The 20,296-nt window shown below is 43.3% G+C and overlaps 11 protein-coding genes across 11 annotated transcripts; 4 read left to right on the forward strand and 7 right to left on the reverse strand.

Annotated features, from left to right (window-relative positions):
• Nucleotides 1-119: 119 nt before the first annotated feature.
• On the reverse strand, nt 120-2,195 carry Bfra_000673 (putative rna polymerase i specific transcription initiation factor rrn3 superfamily protein; the record flags this gene model as incomplete). The annotated part of the gene is made up of 1 exon (XM_037331118.1): nt 120-2,195. The coding sequence occupies one exon, from the start codon at nt 2,193-2,195 to the stop codon at nt 120-122; it is 2,076 nt and encodes a 691-aa protein (XP_037197451.1).
• Nucleotides 2,196-3,011: 816 nt separating this feature from the next.
• Bfra_000674 (putative nuclear transcription factor y subunit b-3 protein) lies at nt 3,012-4,089 on the reverse strand (the record flags this gene model as incomplete). Its single annotated transcript, XM_037331119.1, has 4 exons — nt 3,012-3,233; nt 3,329-3,456; nt 3,516-3,788; nt 3,936-4,089. The coding sequence occupies 4 exons, from the start codon at nt 4,087-4,089 to the stop codon at nt 3,012-3,014; spliced, it is 777 nt and encodes a 258-aa protein (XP_037197452.1).
• A 3,178-nt stretch (nt 4,090-7,267) lies between these two features.
• Bfra_000675 (putative prefoldin subunit 2 protein) lies at nt 7,268-7,872 on the reverse strand (the record flags this gene model as incomplete). Its single annotated transcript, XM_037331120.1, has 4 exons — nt 7,268-7,304; nt 7,367-7,559; nt 7,701-7,791; nt 7,839-7,872. The coding sequence occupies 4 exons, from the start codon at nt 7,870-7,872 to the stop codon at nt 7,272-7,274; spliced, it is 351 nt and encodes a 116-aa protein (XP_037197453.1). The 3' UTR covers nt 7,268-7,271.
• Nucleotides 7,873-8,133: 261 nt separating this feature from the next.
• Nucleotides 8,134-8,510, forward strand: Bfra_000676 (putative cox assembly mitochondrial protein). Its single transcript, XM_037331121.1, has 2 exons — nt 8,134-8,181; nt 8,275-8,510. The coding sequence occupies exons 1-2, from the start codon at nt 8,145-8,147 to the stop codon at nt 8,481-8,483; spliced, it is 246 nt and encodes an 81-aa protein (XP_037197454.1). The 5' UTR covers nt 8,134-8,144; the 3' UTR covers nt 8,484-8,510.
• A 340-nt stretch (nt 8,511-8,850) lies between these two features.
• On the reverse strand, nt 8,851-9,340 carry Bfra_000677 (putative upf0136 membrane protein; the record flags this gene model as incomplete). Its single annotated transcript, XM_037331122.1, has 3 exons — nt 9,288-9,340; nt 9,068-9,234; nt 8,851-8,995 (listed from the first exon to the last, which is right to left on the reverse strand). Exons 1-3 carry the CDS (start codon nt 9,288-9,290, stop codon nt 8,851-8,853), a joined length of 315 nt encoding a protein of 104 aa, XP_037197455.1. The 5' UTR covers nt 9,291-9,340.
• A 275-nt stretch (nt 9,341-9,615) lies between these two features.
• On the forward strand, nt 9,616-10,239 carry Bfra_000678 (putative dad family protein; the record flags this gene model as incomplete). The annotated part of the gene is made up of 3 exons (XM_037331123.1): nt 9,616-9,882; nt 9,998-10,119; nt 10,173-10,239. 3 exons carry the CDS (start codon nt 9,616-9,618, stop codon nt 10,237-10,239), a joined length of 456 nt encoding a protein of 151 aa, XP_037197456.1.
• A 196-nt stretch (nt 10,240-10,435) lies between these two features.
• Bfra_000679 (putative golgi reassembly stacking protein) lies at nt 10,436-11,601 on the reverse strand (the record flags this gene model as incomplete). The annotated part of the gene is made up of 3 exons (XM_037331124.1): nt 10,436-11,251; nt 11,302-11,385; nt 11,431-11,601. The coding sequence occupies 3 exons, from the start codon at nt 11,599-11,601 to the stop codon at nt 10,436-10,438; spliced, it is 1,071 nt and encodes a 356-aa protein (XP_037197457.1).
• A 1,224-nt stretch (nt 11,602-12,825) lies between these two features.
• On the forward strand, nt 12,826-13,702 carry Bfra_000681 (putative rna cap guanine-n2 methyltransferase protein; the record flags this gene model as incomplete). The annotated part of the gene is made up of 3 exons (XM_037331125.1): nt 12,826-12,974; nt 13,022-13,120; nt 13,177-13,702. 3 exons carry the CDS (start codon nt 12,826-12,828, stop codon nt 13,700-13,702), a joined length of 774 nt encoding a protein of 257 aa, XP_037197458.1.
• A 360-nt stretch (nt 13,703-14,062) lies between these two features.
• Nucleotides 14,063-14,997, reverse strand: Bfra_000682 (putative hpp family protein; the record flags this gene model as incomplete). The annotated part of the gene is made up of 2 exons (XM_037331126.1): nt 14,063-14,695; nt 14,749-14,997. The coding sequence occupies 2 exons, from the start codon at nt 14,995-14,997 to the stop codon at nt 14,063-14,065; spliced, it is 882 nt and encodes a 293-aa protein (XP_037197459.1).
• Nucleotides 14,998-15,417: 420 nt separating this feature from the next.
• On the reverse strand, nt 15,418-15,857 carry Bfra_000683 (uncharacterized protein; the record flags this gene model as incomplete). The annotated part of the gene is made up of 3 exons (XM_037331127.1): nt 15,418-15,510; nt 15,557-15,780; nt 15,821-15,857. The coding sequence occupies 3 exons, from the start codon at nt 15,855-15,857 to the stop codon at nt 15,418-15,420; spliced, it is 354 nt and encodes a 117-aa protein (XP_037197460.1).
• Nucleotides 15,858-16,606: 749 nt separating this feature from the next.
• On the forward strand, nt 16,607-17,210 carry Bfra_000684 (uncharacterized protein; the record flags this gene model as incomplete). The annotated part of the gene is made up of 2 exons (XM_037331128.1): nt 16,607-16,767; nt 16,823-17,210. The coding sequence occupies 2 exons, from the start codon at nt 16,607-16,609 to the stop codon at nt 17,208-17,210; spliced, it is 549 nt and encodes a 182-aa protein (XP_037197461.1).
• Between the last annotated feature and the right edge of the window lie 3,086 nt (nt 17,211-20,296).

Below are 20,296 nucleotides of genomic sequence, written 5' to 3' on the forward strand. Positions count from 1 at the left end.
CGCTGAAAAAGTCATGTGTCTACCCGATAATCTCCTTACGATGAAACTCCGAATAGCATAAACGTAGTCAAAACTCCCTGTTTCAAAAATGGCATTGTATCGAACTCCATGATGAAGCCTTAATCGTCCGCTTCTTCGTCGGTTGCCGTATCGTCGTCTTCAGGCGCATTCTCGTCCTCCTCATCCTCCTCCTCGTCTCCACTACTATCATCATCACTCTCATCTTTATTTAGTCCTGGGATGCCTTGCCATTGTACATAGTCATCCTCGATCCACTTCTTTGACACAGGTAATTGATATGGATCAAAAGGAAAATAAGCATCCAATTGGTGCCAGCTGTCATTGCTTGCACCATTACCCGAATCCCGCAATGCTCCATTTCCAACTGCACTCGAGAACTGGCTCAAACGAATACGTTTGTTGGTCTCTAGCAAAGGATATACGTACATAAATCGTAGATGATGTGCGATTTTAGCGAATTCAGAAACAATGGGCGGGGAACAGATTTTAAGAGGGTTGAGCTTGGAGTAAATAGCACGAGAGAGTGTCTCTTTGATGCCTGTTGTCCAGACAAGATCTTGTCCAATGAATGCTGTGGGGTCTTCGTCATCAAATACCTCGGAAGAATCTATAAGATCCCGCCAGCGGAAGCAAAAGATATAAAGTAGAGCTTGTGTCATAGCATAAAAAGTGCCATATTTCTTTAGATCGGGTCCCCGACAAGTGAGTTCATTTTCCGTGCGAATGTGATCCAGATTGCTCCCGATGAGCTCGAAAACGGTACGAACCACTTGAGGCTCAACGTGTGCGCCTCGCGCCACAAAGCTAGCGAGATAAGCCGCGGAAGATTGTCGAAGGACAGCGGGTCTGCCAGGTTGGAAAGCTAGTTGCACGCACGTTCCGGCAAATTGATCGATAAGATGTTCAGACTTTTGTGCAAAGTGGAAGAGGAGGAATTGAGTGTGTCTAGATCTATATGTAGGTAGAATGATATTGGCGAAATGTCCTAGTAAAGTCTCGAACATATTTGCAGCTTCTATGCTATTTGGGTCTGTGAAATAAGGATCGTAGATAGCAAATAAGCGGTCCAGTATTGCATCCATTTTCTCGACACTTTCTTGGATTTCTTTGGCTCGTTTTGCTTGGTCTCCACTTTCATCATCGCTATTAATCGATTCGGCGTCGCTGTCGTCGGAATCATCTGCGTCATCATCGTCTTCTTCTTCCTGGTCAGAAGGATTCATAGCGAGGCCTTGAACAATAGCACCTGCGACCTCATCATCCACGTCGTCCAAATCGACCTGCATCTGTACATCAATTTTGACCAGTCTGTCCGTGATGAGAGCGAAAACATCCGACTTCAATTCGGGAGCATACTCCAGAAGACGAACGAGATTGTTGATATATGTGACATGTACTCTCTTTGTTTCATCGGCAAAGGGAAACTTGGTTGAAAGGATGGGCGAGAGTGTAGCGCTGGCGGAGGGTACCAATCGAAGAAGGTATCTCAGTGCAAAATGAACTCTCGAAGAAAGTGTATCGCGACTAACATCTGGGCAGCCAGGAAGACGCCCACTCGATACTCGTACTGTATCCATGTTAGCAGAGCTTGGGAGACTAAGGAGGGGTAACATGCCTCCAGTAAAGTTATCAACGAGCGTTCCAAGCACCAACCCAACATACGCTCCCTGTGCGCTAACCAGGTTTCCCAGAAACTGAGCATACGCCTTGACGAATCCCTCTTCTCTACCCATCCAGTCGCACTTCAATATGGCTTTAACTAGCCCGTTGCAATCCTTATTCAATAGTGATGCATAGCCAGTGAGCGCTAGCAGATATGTTTTCGCTTCATCGTTTGAACCAGTATCCTCTCTCTCGTCACCCTCAGTCTGCGCAAATACTTCTTTAATGCTATCGTACTTTTCGCTGTCACCTTTGCCATGTGCCTCTATTGCCCGCTTGACCTCCACTCTGATACTTTCTAAACTTCTACCCTTTGCGACATATTCCTCTAGAACCTTTTCCTCGACCTTGGGATTGAAAGATACTCTCGCTCGTTTCGGATTTGGCACTTCTAAATCGTCATCCAGATCTGCATCTTGAGCTTTTCTTATCGTGCCTGACATGGTAGTTTTTAAAAGTGGTTTGCTACCAGTGGTGATAGGTATTGAGGGTTTCGAGGTAAGAGATACCATATTGCAAAATCTTGCAGTGGAAAATTAGAATGTGTTGAGACCATTAATAGTGTTAGAAAAATAATTGTTGTGTTAAGAAGAACTATGCTGTGTTCGAAGCAAGGCTACAATTGGCGATGGAGGTTTTTGCTCGTGTGCTTTTCTGAGGTAAGCCAAAAAAATATTTTGGATCTACCTAGTCACATGATGGACCCCGGCTTTGCCCCTCCCTCCCCACAAATGACTACTTAGTATACTTAGTATATATATTTACTGTGGACATCAAAGGTTCAGATTAGTCTTATCAATATTTACTGTAATAGTGAATCAATACGGGATATTCGGATCTTTAGGTCACTACAAGAACACGACATGGTTCAAAGCTCAAAACTCACAGGTGCTTCAAAAGGGACATGTGCACATGTTGATGGTATCATTATGTTCATTTTCCCTTGATATACAAGCCATAGAATGTGGTATTATTCTAGCAATCTGATGTGGGGCTGTTTAACCTACATCTGATGCTGTCCTTACTGCCCAATGCTATTCGTCCATCTCTGAGCTTTCATGAGACCGAACCCCCTAAGGTTATCAGCTTCTTGCTCTCACGAGCCAAGAAATATAATAAAGCATCAAAAAAACACCCCTTACTTTTGACCCCATCCTTTGTACAAGGTAAGCAATTTGGATATCTCAAAAGTGGCCCATTAGCACCCGCCCAATTCCTCCCTTCCCAACACCTTTGCATATAGTTGATACATTCTTGCAATGTAAATCTTTCGCCCGTAAAATTCATCGATCCTCCGATATAGTCAATTTGAATTCAAAACAAAACACCTAGTAACCTTCTCCACCGGTAGCACCATTATGACCACCACCATAAACGTAAGCACCACCATCGTGTTCTGCTTCTACCTGTTGACCAGCAAGAACATTATTAGCACCCTCTGCTCCGACCGGGAACGTTGCCGAAGTTGCATTTGCAGTAGTGGCTCCAGAAGCTGGTCCAAAACCAGAGCTACCTGGTCTATTTTGGTTGTCTCCTCGAGTCGATTGTTGCTAAAAAAATTCCGTTAGTCTTGTACATGGTTGGTCCAGTAAGCATGAATCATAGGTAGATGCTAAAGGATATTTGATTAAGTGACTTGACTCACTTCTCGATATTTTGATAGGTAAATTTTGAGTGCTTCGGCATAATTTTCGAATCCCAATGAGGTCATGGCGAAAAGAATGTCTTCTCCGTTGACAGTCTTGCGCTTCTCTTGATGGCATTTCTCAGAAGCTGTGATAGGACAATTAGAACAGTACAAAGTTTATCTCGAATTTCGGACCGAGACATACCTTCGCTTGTAATGAAAGAGATGAATTCGCTGACACATTCTTGCATGCACTCTTTGGCCTCTTTTGCAATCTTTGCATTTTCTGGTAGAGCTGTCTTCATGATACGTGCAACTGGCGCAAAGTTACGAATGTTAGCTTCTGAATGACCAAGATCATATTTTTCTTCCCTTGAGACGCCTCGCGTCTCCGGTGATTGAGAGGATGAAGTGTGAGACATGATAGGATGTATGATCACAGTGACACCGCTAGATTGAAACGTTTGTGCTCCAAGCTCTTAACTGGTCCGAAGGCGAGGACATGCGCGTGTAATTAGTGTGATCAACGAAGCGATACCATTCACCATAAACTTCGATATAAGGTAATCACACAAGATTCAATTCAAGATGGTGAATGACTGAAAAAAAGAAATCATCAACTAACCATTTGCTATAGGGAGCCATCTATCTTGTTCTTTGACTTCAAACTCGTAGCCTCCAGGAGCGTGTGGATCCGTATGTTCATTCATTTGTGCATCCGTGTCATCTGGCGAGACTCCTTGTTCAACGTCCGTTTCCTTTGGAGGGGAATTGGACATGATGTATTTGGGTAGGTGCAGATGTCGGATAGCCGCTTCCTCAAAATTCCTTGGTTGCCACGTCGGCCGTATGATGTGTAGGACACGTCGTAAAGCCTTGCGATCTCGCAGTTATGCGTATCTGCGTGTTGACTTGCGTTGACCCTCGAGCAGACAGCCTTCTTTTCCCAATGTGCTTACTCTACCTAGGTGGATGTTGCCGGAAAAACGCGAGTGAATGGGGGTACGCCTCCGTATGAAACTAGGGTCCTTTGAAAGGGTATCACTTTCTGGGCTGAGCTGCAGGTATCCTACTGCATAAATCGCGTCAGAGGGTTTGCAAAAAATTCGGGGATAGAAGGGTGGGTAGAGAATTTTTTTGGTATGAAATTGTAAAGAAAGCTTACCCACTTTCGTTCGAGGTCGGAGATATTCAAAGACTTCCTGCACGAATGCGCCTTGTGTTTCTATGTTTATGAAATCTGCAAGACAATAAATAAATGATGCGCGTGGGTGGGAAAGATGGAAACGTGGGGTTTAATGAATGAAGGAAGGAATGATAGAGAAGGTTTCCTTTTGATTGTTTTGTAATTGAGGTATGAAATGGGAAATGGGTGGTAGTAATGGGGGTTGTTGGTATGGATGTAGCTTTAGGTAGGTACTATGTGTGTAGCTTTTTTGGATGTTGATCAGAAAAGTACGATGTAGCAAATTGTAAGCTGGAGGTTAGATCTTAGATAGGTTGTGACCTTATAAGGTTCCAAATGGAAGGAGCTATGATTGTAGAATAGCTAGCTCCGAGGCTCTTTCTTTTTTAGGGTCCTTTCATGCCCCGTACGCACTTTGAATCACCAGCACAACAACAGAAAAAGAAAAGTCAAAGTGTGGCGGATAAGGGATACCGAGTAGCATCTGGAAGGTATCTGGCTATGAACTTCTGACAGAGCAAGGGAACAGTACAGAGTACAAACCTTGAGATACAGCTCCGCTGGTAAGATTCAATCCAATTCAATCCAATTCAATCCAATTCCCATGATTCAAAGCCAGAATCAACTAAGATCCAATAAATGGTCAGTTTTCTCAACCCTGTGTCTGTATACAATACCTAGACAGAACCGTAGAATTACGCCTTCTCGAGTTCTGAAGTAGAATTACGCAATACTATACCTACTGGGTACTTTCTTTACAGCAGAACTTTCCTTACAGCAGATCCATAGAATCATATCACGGTAATCACCCATTGAACTTTGTGGATGGATGGATATTGGGTAGAATATTCAATCGATACATGCGAAAACACGGTATGTGGGTGGTAGTATCTTACTTGGGTGCTCAGGTGCAAGTGTGAGTGTAATAAGTGCAAGAAGTATACCCAGTGAGTGTGTACCTTGTAGTTGGTCTCGAAGTGGTGTTATGTAGCTATAAAGTAGGTAAGGGGTGCTGTTTATATTGGATCGGTAACACCATTGAGCTGTAAAGCTTTGCGTGTACATTTAAGTCCCCAAGTAATAACAAGTGATGCTTTGAGTCGGTATGTGCGCTTCTCAGCAATACAAACAAATTATCACTGATTCAGTATCTGGGTAGCTCTGGTTGAGTGTGATTGTGTTGCAAACGCCAAACTTCATCCCGATGTAAGTTAATTTTACCTCGAACGCTGAATGGTCAACGCAAAAGCTGATCGAGCTTCCAGACGTCAGGTACAAGAAGCAAGGCTTGGGATCGGCTTGGGGATTTTCTCGGAAAACGGTAAGATATGTGAATGGAGAATTCAACTTCTCTGCCGTCATTTTCTACGGTCCAATGAATAAATGAAGCTTCAATGAAAATCGTCATTGGGTATACTCATTCAAACAGAATTGGAAATGAAGTGCATTGATTCGGGGATCGAGTGATTGTGCCAGGCATGCATGCCCTTCACCCTCCAATAGCTTACTATTATTCCATATGCAATAAGTAATTGCGATTCACTCAAGTGACCAATACTTTTCAAGATATATGCAGCCTATCAGCTGCACCTCTCATCACATCCCATCCTCAGTCGACCGATGAAGCATTGTTTGCTTGTCAACCATCCCTCCTCTTAGAATAGCATTATACCATCTCATGAAATGCACTGCATCTTTGCATTGATATCACCAAATACTTTGACATTTTTGCTCCCGCAGCTTGGTATTACGTGATGTCACGTCCGAGGCGTGGGTTGAATCCATGGTTAAGACGACAATGACGATGGAGAAAGTATCTACGATGTTATCTACGTAGGTCCTTGTGGAAGTCTTGATATGTTACTTTTGCTCTGTTACAAAGTTGTTTCATTGACGTTGATGAGCAGGTACGATTGCACGTGTACGCAGCAGGAGAAGGCCACATAGGATTGCTCCACATTCGCAATACAGTATCAGGTTTTTGTTGGGGATATTCGATCACTATGATGTGGATGAGCAGGGAAGGTTACCTGGAGATGAGTATATCACAAAGCTCGCTGTCACCGTTGTATCAATTCTGCAAATGGACATCATATCCGTCTCTGTGCAGAAGCATTATGTTCGTCATCCATTAACAAGATACGAGATGAACCATAATCATTCTGCTTCAGACCCCCACAACCGATATCATTTCTGCAGATGCAGGGTTCTGGTCAGCCTGACGGTGATTGAACAACACACCGCGCTTCTCATGCGAACTTAGCCAAAAATATGAACGTCTCGGGTCCTCTCATTTCTGACAGCCCTTTATGATTGGGCATCAAAGGTATCAATTCGAGGCGTTCTCGTTGGGCGTTGAGACGCGAGCCGCCGTGATAATTCAGGACTCAGGCTCGGACTGGCAGGAGTACTGGTTGTCATACAGCGCATCAAAACTACCAATAATCTGGATATTTTGGGTCTAGATGTTTTGATTCATCCACCGATTTACGAGCAATCCAATGTTACTATATTGTTGTACAAACTCTCGTGATGCACATAAGAATATCACAACCTTCGGGGTAACTCAGTAAGGAGAATCATTTTGACAAGTCGAGATCTTGGGCATGAATGCTTTCCCGCGTATGTCATATTTGCTTCCCCGTTATGCAAAAGAATAGCCTGGCATGTCCTTGCCTCCTCCTTGCCTGCCTTATGAGCCAAAGTAGATTTTTACCCATCTTTGTTGTTGATGCAACGCCCATACTCCAAAATATGTGACAAATGCTGACGCTTTTACTGCTGCACGACCTGTATATTGTTCTTCTTCTGTGTAACAACACTCGTCAGCAAATGATTGCTATCAAACCAAGGAATTGTCTTTTCCATACCTTCCATTTCTCCATTTCCGATTGTTTGCTATTGTATTGCTTGACCAAATCCTCCAAGACTTTCCGTAGGCCTTCCGAATTTGTCTTCAAAGCCGGCACCACATCCTTTACAGTCCGCTCAACTAACACGCCATTTATCATTCGAAAACACTTTCGGTCACCAGGAAGAGGTTCAAGTGTTTCAAGAACAAGTCTGTTTGAATAAGGACGGTGAGCATAAGGCTTTCAAGCGGTGAGAATTTGAATCTCCAAATATGTCTTGTATATGTGACAGCGCGAACCCGGAAGATGATTGATCTCTGTAAGACGGGGGTAAAATAAGCCTGGAACTCACTTGTGCTCCTCTGCTTCTGTCTCTACATCGCCAATCTTCGAAGCTATTTGCTGCAGCCCATTTTTGTAATTTGTGTACTGGTTTTGGAGTTCTGATGAAGTGTCAGTTGATGGCTCCAATCTGTAATGAGGTATGTACCTTGCTGCTTGCGCGCCGTAATTTGTTGCGCCATTTTCAAAAAATTAAGACTTCGGAATGACTGGGAAGGTTTCGTTCTTCCTTTGAGTTTCAAAGAAGATTAGGAGTTTGAGTCGAAGAATAAGTAGATACTGAAGTACAGTATATCATATTAGAAAGATGAGCGCGGGGCATCCACAAAAATTAATACTGCCACTTTCACCGCTTAGAATTATCCCGAATACTTTTGAACGATCTCAAATGTCATAATTTGTTACCCATAACAAACACCAATCTGGGATTCCACAATCAAGAAGAAGTTTCAAAATGCATCCTCATTTATGGACCAAAGATAATTCTGCAGGTACTACATTCAACCTCTTATTCCCTTGCGAACTCTACACATGCATTTGGGAAAGCTTATCAGACCATTTCGACAATCTCTAATATTCAGTAGCTTGCGAAGAAGTCATGGCAGCTTTGGATGAATGCCATGCCAGAGGATTCCTGTGGAAATGTATGGGAATGTGCAACGATAAAAAGACAGCAGTGAACAAGTGTCTAAGGGCGCAACGACTAGCACGAACAGCGGCGAACCGAGAAGCCGCAAAGGTCAAGAACGAGAAAATCAAAGCGAAATGGGCAGAGATAGATGAGGCTTCATAAGGGTATAAGTCAGATTTTACAGATACATCTTAGGGATTGGGTCATGGGGGATGGGCGTTGGTTTACGATAGAGGGGCGTTTGGATGTCATTCAATGTTGAATCATGTCGGCATTACATTTCGGGATAAGACGTTTGCCACGGTGATACAAGTGGATCGACTTGATAAGAGGGAGGTGTGTTGGATATGGAGTGGGTGCTATATTAAGTGTCTGTACTTCGCAGATGAGACCATATCAAGAACTCAACTCAACTCAACCATTATGAAAAATCTACAGTGAAAGGCTTTGGAAATATTTTCATTATTGAAATATAACATCACACCAAATTTGATCAATTTTGGAACACGCCAGGCCTGGTATACCATTTTTACTTTCGCGCTCTGAATGCATTTCCGAAGGTGAACAACCCATACAAGGCGAGTAAACTTAAACCCGCGGGCAAAGGTTTTTGACTGCGAATTGCTCTTGGAATGGAGGAGCCTGCAAGAACGACAGATGCGAGAAGAGCGAGTCTGTAAAGAACAATGTAAGCTTTGGAACAAAGGTAAATGGTTAGATATGCACGGTAGACCAAAAAGACATACTCAACGCCATAAGACAGGCGGCTTTGGATACGATAACCACCCAATAGGTACAAGGATCCAACAGTGAGACCTGCGGCGACAGATGGAATACTTCCAGTCCTGACATAACCCATCGTTCCACCACCCGCAGTGAGTGCACCAAGAATATATGCTGGCAATTCGATTCCCTAGCCGCCGTCAATAAACTGTACATGTTCAAGGAGTAGATTCATGAACCCACCATATTTGCGATTTGTTCTTGAATTCGATTGAGATTGATTGATGAGACGTTTCCTATGATTCGATACTATTCGGTAGTTCTGTGATATCTTATTTAGTATTACAAAGCTAGAGCAATTGGATGACGGAAGCTACCCCTCGGCTCTGCCCCCATGCAGAAACCCCTGCAAACGCTAGCAGCATCCCCATAGTAATCGCATCAAGCTTCGTGGCCTTCGAGCTCTAAGCCAAAATTCACAATTCACAACCACAACCTTCACACTTTTCCAAATACACCACCAATTTCACGTTCTTTCCTTCCCACGCACACGATCTTTTGATTCTGAACAATGGCGCCAAAGAAGAACGCTGCGGCGGCTGCTGCTATCGCACCACCCACCACACAAACCACAACTACTATCCCATCCTCTACACCCATTAAGATACCCTCCAAATCCTCTTCGCAAAATCAATCGCCTCAACAAGTAGCCATCGGTATCTGGCAAAATTACCTCGATAAAACACCACAAAGAACGAAGCTGATCGACGTCTTCATGTCATTTTTGGTTGTAGTGGGGGTACTACAATTTGTCTACTGTATCTTGGCTGGCAACTACGTAAGTACCATATTGTACTTTGGATATGAGTCGTGGGGAAGGAACATATGGCGATTAATGGGGAACGATGTGCGTCTGGTTAGTGGAAGGTCATGTGCTAACACAATCGTGATAGCCATTCAACGCATTTCTTTCTGGATTCTCGGCAACTGTAGGACAATTCGTTCTCACGGCTTCATTACGCATACAGACGAACGAGGAGAACAAGGCAGAATTTAACTCCGTCTCTCCAGAGAGGTATATAGTTCTCATTTATTAATGAATTGGGGTACTGCTAACAACATAAACAGGGCTTTTGCAGATTACGTTTTTGGAAGTTTAATTCTACATTTCTTTTGCGTTAACTTCATCAATTAGATGTGTGAACTTCAAGGGAGCTTTGATGCAGCGTGGGAAGACAGATTTTGCAGGGACTGTAGGATTATCAAAAGCCGGGGAGGAATATATTCCCATTATTATGAATTATAAGGGTGTTTTTGTTTTTGTTTTTCAAGTCACAACTACATGTAAAATGTGGAATTACTGGCTATACATTTAGTGCTATCTCGGACAGTTAATCAACACCACTATCATATGGATCTTTCGTCTCTGTGGATATTGGACTGGGCGCCGGGCTTGCGGCTTTGGGTGTCCCGCTCCTTGGAGGGCCTCCTGCTTTAGGAGGTGGAGGCACACCACCACTTTTCGTGCTCGGCGCATGATCTAACTCTCTACTCTTTTTCTCTCCCTCCATGAAATAGTCATCCATGAAGTTATTCGGATTGTGCCCATGTTTCTTCTCTTTCTTCCTCGCTGGTGTCGTGGTTACTGGGGCCGCAAGTTGCGCTGGCACCAGAAATTCACCTGGCTCTTGTGCCACTGCAGCTGGCACAAAGATTTGACCTGCATTGCCTTCACTCCCCGTCTTCTCCCGAGGTTCCTCATTTGAAAACCTCGCGCTCTCTCCTTCAAACAATGTTTCTCCTGGTCCAGCAACAGGCTCACTCAGCGGAGCTGGCAATCTATGTAACGCTCCATACCCCAAAGTACAACCCAGAGCTCCATCCCCACCCCAGTCTCTACTCGGGTGGATAGTGATTTCCCTTGTAACGTTGTATTCATTATTGTAGATGTAAAGTCGTAATGGTCGCCCGATGTGATCCTCGACTAATTCGCCCAATCCACTCTCTCCGTGTAAAACCCCCTCGGGTGTGCCGAGAATATAATCGCTGTAAGGAAGGAGGCCCGCGAGGTCGGCTGGAGAGTTGGCAGGTACGTCTAAGATATGCCATATATTTGAAACGGTGGAGAGAGATGTCCATTGAAGGGTCAGGCCTAAGGATGGAGTATCAGAAGGAACGGGGATATGGATAGTTCGAGTACGTTGGCCCTAAGTATGTTAGTTTGTCAAATGTGAACGAATCGCGAGGGAGGTTATGCCTTTGCGCTCCAGAGACCAAGAGTTACTGAACTTCCAGCACAATTGCGTACTTCCTGGGCAAACAGATTTGCATCAGAATCATCCTAAATTAATCAGCTATGCCAATGGTATTAGATAAGAGAACGCACGATCATTCGTCCATTAATTCCGACAATAAAATCAAACCAAGGTTCAACAGCCAGTTCTGGGGTCTTGTTCCTAAGAACTTGGAATCCAAATGCGGCATGACTGTCCCGGTTCTGGTGAGCGGGAGAGTCCGAATCTAATCGGGAAATAAAGCGATTCAAAGCGTTGAACATGTTGAAATGAGAAATCCTTGAAAGTGTGATTTATCGAAGCTCTGGAGAGACTCAGTTAACACATTTGAGACGTGTTGTTCTCAAGGTGCAACCCTTGCTTTCACCATCAGCCTTGCAGCTACAGTATGGCCCAAGCTTCTTTCACCTTGTTTGCAAATTGCATGTGGTGTGGAAGGCTACCACCACAAATTTCAATCATTCACTTCATCCTGTTGCAGTTTCCAAGAGGAAATGTATGGTGTAGTACTCCACTCGATGTATGTATTAATTCTCTTTGAAACATTAAATCATGTACCCTAAATTCACTGACCATATCTAGATAGTGCCTGAGTTACTCGAGTACTTATTCTCTACCATCTTCATTTGGTTCAGCAAGGTTGAATCTGAAGGGATCCACACGGGAAAGAGAAAAGTTCTTATATCAGTGATAAAAGAATTTCATTTTTGGAAAAAGGAATACAAGATCTACTCGTTTCTGCTGGATGCCATCGACCAAATCTTGAATCGTCTCAAAGTACTTGTTTCCCATACGTACAGACACGGCAACAGAAAGAGAAGAATCGTCGATCTTTAGAAGATATACTACCTCCACCAGCACCTCTCCCATTACCTCATCCTGAGACATCATTCTGCCATTCAAATTCTGAAAGCCGTCTCCAAGTGATTATCAGACAAGGACCTGGTGTTGTCTTGAGCAGCGCAGTTCATTTTGAAATTGGTGCTAGAGGGAAACCAGTATCACCTTCATTAAGAAACGCGACTAGCACGAACTGTATTTTGAGAATTCTCCGGTCTGGTAGTGCTTTCCAAAAAATCAAACAGGTCTCTCGACACAGGGTTCAATCCGTCAGCCCCTTGAAGTCACGAGGTTCAAATCAACAAGTAGATACTGTCAGATCACCAATTTCGAAATTTCGTCCTCGTCAGACTAGTATTGTAACTTTCACTCCTGCGTCCCAAAATCGGATCTACTCGCCTTTGTCTGACCAAAGGATAGTGCGTCATTTGCTGGCTATACTGCAAGCCATTCGGCGTCAGAGCAGTAGGAAGCGAGCGAATCTTGCAATTTTGAAAGGGTTATTGAACAGCGCGAGAACTTTAGTGAGTACGACTTTAAGGTTACACACTCGACTTATAAATTCCTGTTCCAACAATAGCTTCATCAACAAAGTCCATAAGGAGAATTGGATCAAAAATCTAGTTACAGCTTAGGAACTTTTAACAATGGTCGTCAATAGCAGCAAGTCGTTTGGACATGCAGCCGCGAAAGAATATGAAGAAAACCAAGATGACGAAATCCCCGCCCAATTTGAATTAGACGAAAATTGTACCCATTACACCTCCTTGAAAGAAGTGCCCTGGGATCTACATAAGTAGGTTTGCATATCATGATGTAATTTTCATTCAACTGACATTCTAGATACTGGCAGCAGCGTTATAGCGTGTTCTCACTCTACGACAATGGTATCTATATGACAGATGATGCTTGGTTCGGCGTTACCCCTGAACCGGTAGCTACGTACGTCTCCCTTATTACACGCGCACCTGTTCGTATACATTACTGACTGTACGCAGTCAAATCGCTCAGGACTATGCCTCTTCTACATCGCCCACAAAAACAACTATAATTGATATATTCGCTGGCGCTGGCGGTAACTCTATCGCGTTCGCTCTCTCCAACCGTTGGGCCCATGTCATAGCCATTGAGAAAGATCCCTCGGTTATTGCCTGCGCTGAAAACAATGCCTACGTCTATGGTGCCACAAACATAACTTGGGTTAATGGAGACTGTTTTGAGTACCTCAAGACCCACGCCTCTTCTATTAATCCTTCAGAAACTGTCATTTTCGCATCCCCACCATGGGGCGGTCCTGGCTATACTTCTGAAAATATTTTTGATCTGAGTACTATGCAACCATATTCTGTGCAGTATATTCACGAGGCATGTAAGGCAATGGATACAGCATTGTATCTTCCACGAACCAGCGACCTCAGACAAATCTCTTCATTGTTGCCCGATGGAAAGAAGGTTGAGCTTGTGCAATATTGCATGGAGGGAGCGAGTAAGGCGCTAGTGGCGTATATCCCAGCCATTCAATGATAACGATTTGATCGGTTTGATGACGACTTCGGAGATCCGGGTGGAGCTGCAAGTCGAGGTGCCTTGAAGCCTGAGGGCTGAGGGCTGCAGCATACACGCGGTCTATCATGTGGGGATGGGTACAAAATTTTGTTGCATATCGGAAATTCCTGAGGCAAATGGTGGGAGAAGACTTGGCCACATGAGCAAAATGTCGAAATATGCAGATGGCATCAAGTGGCTTATAATATAAATCTATACATATGGAAAAGAGGATAGCTATCTCTAGTATTTGAAGGGCTTGGTTTAAACCAATTCAAACTACACATTATGTCACATAACTTATATATCCAAAATTACACAGTTTACATATTCACAGCCTCATCTAACTAAGGTCCGGTCACTTCCTGCTGTCCTTGAACTTTGTAACCCCTGCTGTAGCCTGGACTGCATCACCTCCAATATCGCTCTCTCTTCGTATTCCAATGGTAACCAGCTAGGTATAATAATGTGATGCTTATCAATCTTGATTGTTCCTTCTTCGGAAATGTGTTGAATTTCGGTTGGCTGCTCCATTCCACTAGCACTTTCTGAGCTCTTCTCGATATCTTCTTCAGACCGGCTGCTCAGCGAATGCGGCGTCCACCAGTATTTGGGGAAAGTCCTCTGTATGTTATTCACAACACAAGCGATAGCAACCAGAAGCACACTCCCTAATAGGACCAGAGGTATTAGATACCATCCTATCTCCGTGATCTCAGGTGACGTAGCAGCTAACAAAGCAGTAGCTCCAGCCGGTGGATGAATCGTGTTGGTCAAGCCCATCACAGCAGAAGCTACACCGACTGAAAGAGCACCAGCCAACCATCGTAGATTCTCAAATTCTGCACTAAGTTCGAACAGTTTTGTTATGCCGACGCCGATGATGGAAGCGAGTAGTTGACCCAGGATTGCATTTCGTGGCTGGGAGAGAGGAGAATCAATTGTATTATATTCTAAGATTGCGGCAGCGCCCTATCATCATCGTTAGATATAACAAGACTCCATGGTAGCTTCAGGTAGCATACAAAACTTGCGATGACCAATGGGGTGCCACGTTCTTTGAAGTATGGAAGACGATATATATTTTCGACAATCGCAATGCCGCAGAAAGCGCCAATGAAAGCCCAAAACCAAACAACTAGACTACCAGTTCGAGACCTCGGCTTACTTCGATACCCAAGGAACCAGGAGATTGGCGTTGGAAGTATGTAAAGTCTAGGGGAAGGAATAATACGATTCAGATAATGATCTATATCGAAATCTAAGTTGGACATTGGTCCTAACTTTGGGCCAAGAACTTTGGTGGCTAACAGAAAAGAAACTCGGAAGAAACCTCAGGGATTGGAAAATATGTTTGACATACAAAGGAATACAAACCATGTATATAGTAAGAAGGGAATTAAGCATAAATCAAACGCAAGAGTCATATAGAAAAATATCAAGCAAAGCAACAATTCACTCCCAACTATGACATAAGGGAAATCTTCCAAATATCAACATCTCCGGTGAAAACAAGTTACACAGACGGAATCAATGCACAAGACCATTCACAAGTGAACGAAACGCATTGAATAAGGTATGAGCTAAAGGAGTACTGGAGAATCGGAATCCGGGGTAGAAGCCAGGAAGAGGATTGACAGATATTAACAATATATCCACGATGTTATGTCAGTCGAAACAACGCACGAAGGAACCTATAGGAAGCCTGAGATCTCCGCGTCGCCATTGCACATGATGATTCTAGATGCCGAATGTGTGCGAGGAGCGTGTGTTGGTGCTTGCTGTTGCTAGTTGTTAGGTTTCGAAAGGAGACGCGATGACACATAGAAATACAAATTCACCAGTAGTATTGCTGATCTTTCGGGGTTTGGGGTGCCTCAGGTCGTATAGCTTCCGATGCTCCGACGATTGAACGGCCAGGAAACTAATAAGATGTCTATAATTTAGCAGGCCAGAGTAGCTATGTTTTGATGTTGGATTTAACTCGTACTTCGCTCGGTGTGTGTGTTCACCGGGAGTGCGGAGTATATGGTGGTCTAATTGATCGCTCCATGCTACTGTTCGTATTGCGGTATTTTTGGAAACGTCTAAAGATACCCTTGCAGCCGAATTCTGTGTTGCTCACTGTTTTCATTTTCAGCAATTCAATAGCACGGTACCGATCATACATAATCGTGTGAAATTGCTTCGTCGTATTGTGTGTGCAGACTTGCAAGCGCCGGCCCCACTGAATACCCACCACAGGTTAATTTAACTTGTACGAAGTACAAACGCTCGTGTAGAGATCGAACCACATACTTTGAAAGTTTAGTATCCCACACCCTACCTGCATTGGCCTGTTTATGCTGTTCCTTTTGCTACAGAAGCTTGCGGGAGTAGCGCTCTATCGGCTCTTCATACATCGATCAAGTTTGATTGACGTGGATGTACTTTGGTTGTCGAGTACCGAGCACTCCCTACGCCTTTCACGGAATTTCCTGCCTATCCCATTTCTGTAGGATTTGGATAAGAAGTCGATTCACAATGATTTGATGTGAGTAATGTCTGGGCAAGACTTGGCATAGCTTTTATTGTGGATTGGGCTGTTGTCTACAAATAAATGCCTTCTCTTTTTTGCGTAAATACGGTTTATTAGACAGATAGGCGCCATGGTATATAAACTCTAAGCCTCGTCTATACAAAAGAGTTCAGCAACAAATTACAAGTGTTTTGTCCCTTATATACGTAGCAAAGTAAAGACTCAGACATTGCTTCGATTCGCATACCTCTTCTTTCTACTCCCGGCTTCAACTTTGACTTTCCACCTGATAAATTAGCCATCAGCTGTATCGCGGCAACGAGCCCATTCCGTTAACTCCTATTCTATCACAATCACCTGCCATAATGTACACTCTCACGGTCGTTTCGTTTCTTTATCTCTTTACAACCGCCATTAAAGCTATTGTTATACCCGCAGCGGATCAGATGAGAACATTTGTTGAAAACGTCGAGAATGTCGAAAATGTCGTCGCCTATATTGGCGTCAGTGGTGTCAACCTTGGCTGGTAAAACATAAATATTCCCTCCCCCTCTCATCGCCTAACCACTAACATTCCAAAGTGTGATATCCGATGACAACTTCCCCGCCAAGTCCGAGATATCCAGCAACACTGGCATAGCAAATTGCTGGAACTGGAGTGAATCAGTTACAAATCTTGAAGTTACCTGGGAAGATTTTGATTGGATCAGTCTATACCGCGGCTCCGACTGTAATTCCAGCGACAACATCACATACTTAAAGGACGATATCGATCTAGTCGATGGGCAATCATGTCATTTGACAGATGTGGTGAGGGGCCGGGAATTCGTCAATTCACTTTCTAGTGGCTCAATACTGTTCGGAAGGGGTAGTGCACCTCTTAGTGATATGCTTGTGCTTCCAAAAGCCACTCCGTCTGTGGACTCTGTCGCTAACAGATTAGAGATGCTAAGGAATGGGGAACTGTAAACTCCATGGAAGATGTATTGTTCAGTTTTTGGTTCTATGGAGTTAAACGGTTGTGATACCCGGATGAAAGGAGTTGATTCATTGAATATTCATCGATTATGCCAATTTAAAAACATCGCTTTCATTGCACAATTTTTCAATCATGAGATGAGAAAGAACGTGCGAAATTGTAACTATTTTGCGATAGTACCTAGTTACTGCTATCTCCACAACATGTGACGAAAACAGGCGAGTATTTACTCCAATGTGTAAGTCCTTGCCCTATGGCAATGGGATACGAGCAACCTTTGTCTATACATATTATTTGGTTCGTTGCATGAAGACAGGTAGGAGACGGATAAAAATTTGAAATCGAGTTTCAGTTCATGTTCAAGGCCAGATACATGCTGCTTGATCTATAAAAATTCAGCATGATGTAGTATTCCCACTTCTACAAAGCCAACGCAGCAAGCTCCTCGTCTTGCTTCGTGAATGATCTCCAGCTGTTCATGACTACATCCATCTGAGTAGCATCTATATGCGATCGATCCTGTCTCTCCTTCTCTTTCCAACTCGCCTTGTCCATTTATGCAGTAAATTAAAGGCCATCATATTCGTTAGAGTTCTCCACTTTGTTTCCTTCCTTGATACGATGAAGAACCATTCTCCAAAATGACGAGACCTCATCGGGTTGTTACTATCCCCTCAAAGACCTGTCTGTCTGTATATTCAACGAACGACCCGCTGTTACACTTTACTCTCTATTGCCCGCCTTAACCACCATCTCTGGTTTCTGGTACTTCCGTGCTTTCAGCAATTGTTCATTCGGTTGTCTGTTCATCTATTCTGATTTTATACGGGACGATATGTAATGATTTGATCTTTTACGGAAGCAAGCAAAGTACTTCTATCTCTTTCTCAGGGGCAAGTATATGTTGATAAAGTCTTGAAGGTTTTGACTGAGACGAGATACTTCGATCTGGTCATTGTTCATGAATCTTCGGATCTATATACTTATGGCTCATTTCGGATCTTGAAGGTCTGCGTAGCGAATAGATCTGGGAAAGGAGAGAGTACTGCTAAACTTCGAAGCATATTGGTGTCTTTTGAGATGAACGCTCTCTTCGTTGGGATTGCGTTTCGAGGACGAGATAAGATCGAAGTTAAGCATGGCCCAGAGTTAAGATTTTAGAGCAATGAGGCCGATGAGATTCACAAGCTCTACGAGGAGATACCATGCCGGCTGATGTGAAGTTTCTTGAAACTCACGCGTTTTCCTTTCGAGGGAAGGATAGGATAGGAAACAAAAAGCGAGCAATTGGAGAGAATGAAATAGATTGATGGTCTGAAATGGAAGAATGAGACCTGGAATGGTTGCTGTAATTGATTAAATCAAATCAACGGCCCCTGGTTTCTCAATTAGTGAATGAAAAAGGGTTGGTCAGTAGGAGTAATAACTGATGGCTACGGTAGAAGGAAGATGCTTACCTTACTGATCTCGATGTTGAATGAGCAAATTTAAGGCTAGAAGTCAGAATACACTTTTATAGCGACATGTCTCAAATGTGCTCGTTGCAAGAGGGCGAATTTGATTTGGTTCGATGGATTTCATGGGAGCAACAATGGATACATAGACTCACGAGCAAAACAAAACAGCCAATCCGTGAATCCAACGATACTTCTCAGTCATTTTCTTTGCATTGTTCAAGAATTTGTATACAATAGTTCATTACAGGTGAATAAATGAATTTCTACATTTTCAAAGGGCATGAATTGAAGTCAAGATCTCCTAAGATTCGTCAGAGGTCAAGAGGCGTCTCATCAGTCTACACATCCACCCGTGGGCCGCCACGGCTCATGATATAAGGTTGAGCTTGTACTTTGGATTTTAATGGTTCCAAATTGGGCGAGCTAAGGACTGAAAACATACATCAAATAATCTATTGAAGATCAATTGCGAAAGTAATGAGTGCGTTGATTGCCCATCTGGCAGAAACCCTATGTTAGAGACTATGAATTTTGACCCAGATATCTGTTAGAGCCATATTCATTTTTTTGGTATGACATATCTCTCTTGAAGTCTTTTTGACAAGAAATGGATATCCTCACATAAAATTGCTAATGGAGTTCGAGTTGTTATGCGTGGAGTTCGAGTTGTTATGCGAGGAGTATAGTGAAGTACGTATCTGAGGTGAAACATATAACCAGTGAGAGAGATATAGACATATATAATAACATTATCATGCCGCTAGTGGTATGTCACATTAGATCATGTTTTTAGGGGTTTGAGTTCTTGTTTGATTAGCCGCAAATGGCCTGCTATCAAAAACCGACAGTGGGCATTATTAGCAGCACTCGGATCGAAGAGTGCCTCGCAGCCAAAACAGAAGGGCGTTTGACAAACCTGCTCTCTTCTCAAACCAATTTCTTAATGACGATGTAGTTGCTGATTGAAACGATTGCATATGTGTTAAGGTATCAATTGGAGGAAGGAACTTTCAAGGCTCGGCCGGGGAACGAGTAGCCGAATGATTGTCACCATCCGACAAAAGGGGAAGCGACACTGGATTGATGAATAGTGAAGTGAAGTCTTTGCCATCCAGTTCACTCGTAGCATCACTATAAACTTGCTCTATTTTAAACCACTCACATGCCTCATACGCAAAGTGTGAGCTCGTCTTTGATTCTAACCTCACGCCCCATAGAAAATCAATCTTATTTCATGTGAATCCTCTCAATTTCCTCATCTCTTCTCTGATTTAGATGTATCCATTACTTCTACACGTAAAGAAGTATACTACAGATTCCTCTGTTCATGCAAATTCGAAACCATGGCTGTCTCTTGGATTTGATCACAAGGTAGCATAACTATCCATTGATAACAACAGAGCTTTTCAGCCAAAAGATTCATTAAGAAGACATAGCTGTATAATATCAATGGTCACTTTCATTAGAGGAAGACAGCGATCTAAAAGGTTTCACTAAGAAAAGATATGCTACTACCTACCTGCTGTGGGCGTCCAACAGGTTGCGTGAGCCTAGAATCAAAAAGATTCGATTGATGCAAGGAATTGATTCACTCCATACTCTTTCCGGAACCATCTCGA

This window comes from Botrytis fragariae (genome assembly GCF_013461495.1).
Source record: "Botrytis fragariae strain BVB16 chromosome Unknown tig00000001, whole genome shotgun sequence".
NCBI classification, from domain to species: Eukaryota; Fungi; Ascomycota; class Leotiomycetes; order Helotiales; family Sclerotiniaceae; genus Botrytis; species Botrytis fragariae.

Coding starts and splice junctions, on each gene's coding strand:
- Bfra_000676 (XM_037331121.1), top strand. CDS start 8,145: ATGCATCCTCATTTATGGACCAAAGATAATTCTGCAG. Junction 8,182..8,274: donor GACCAAAGATAATTCTGCAG/GTACTACATTCA, acceptor AATATTCAGTAG/CTTGCGAAGAAGTCATGGCA.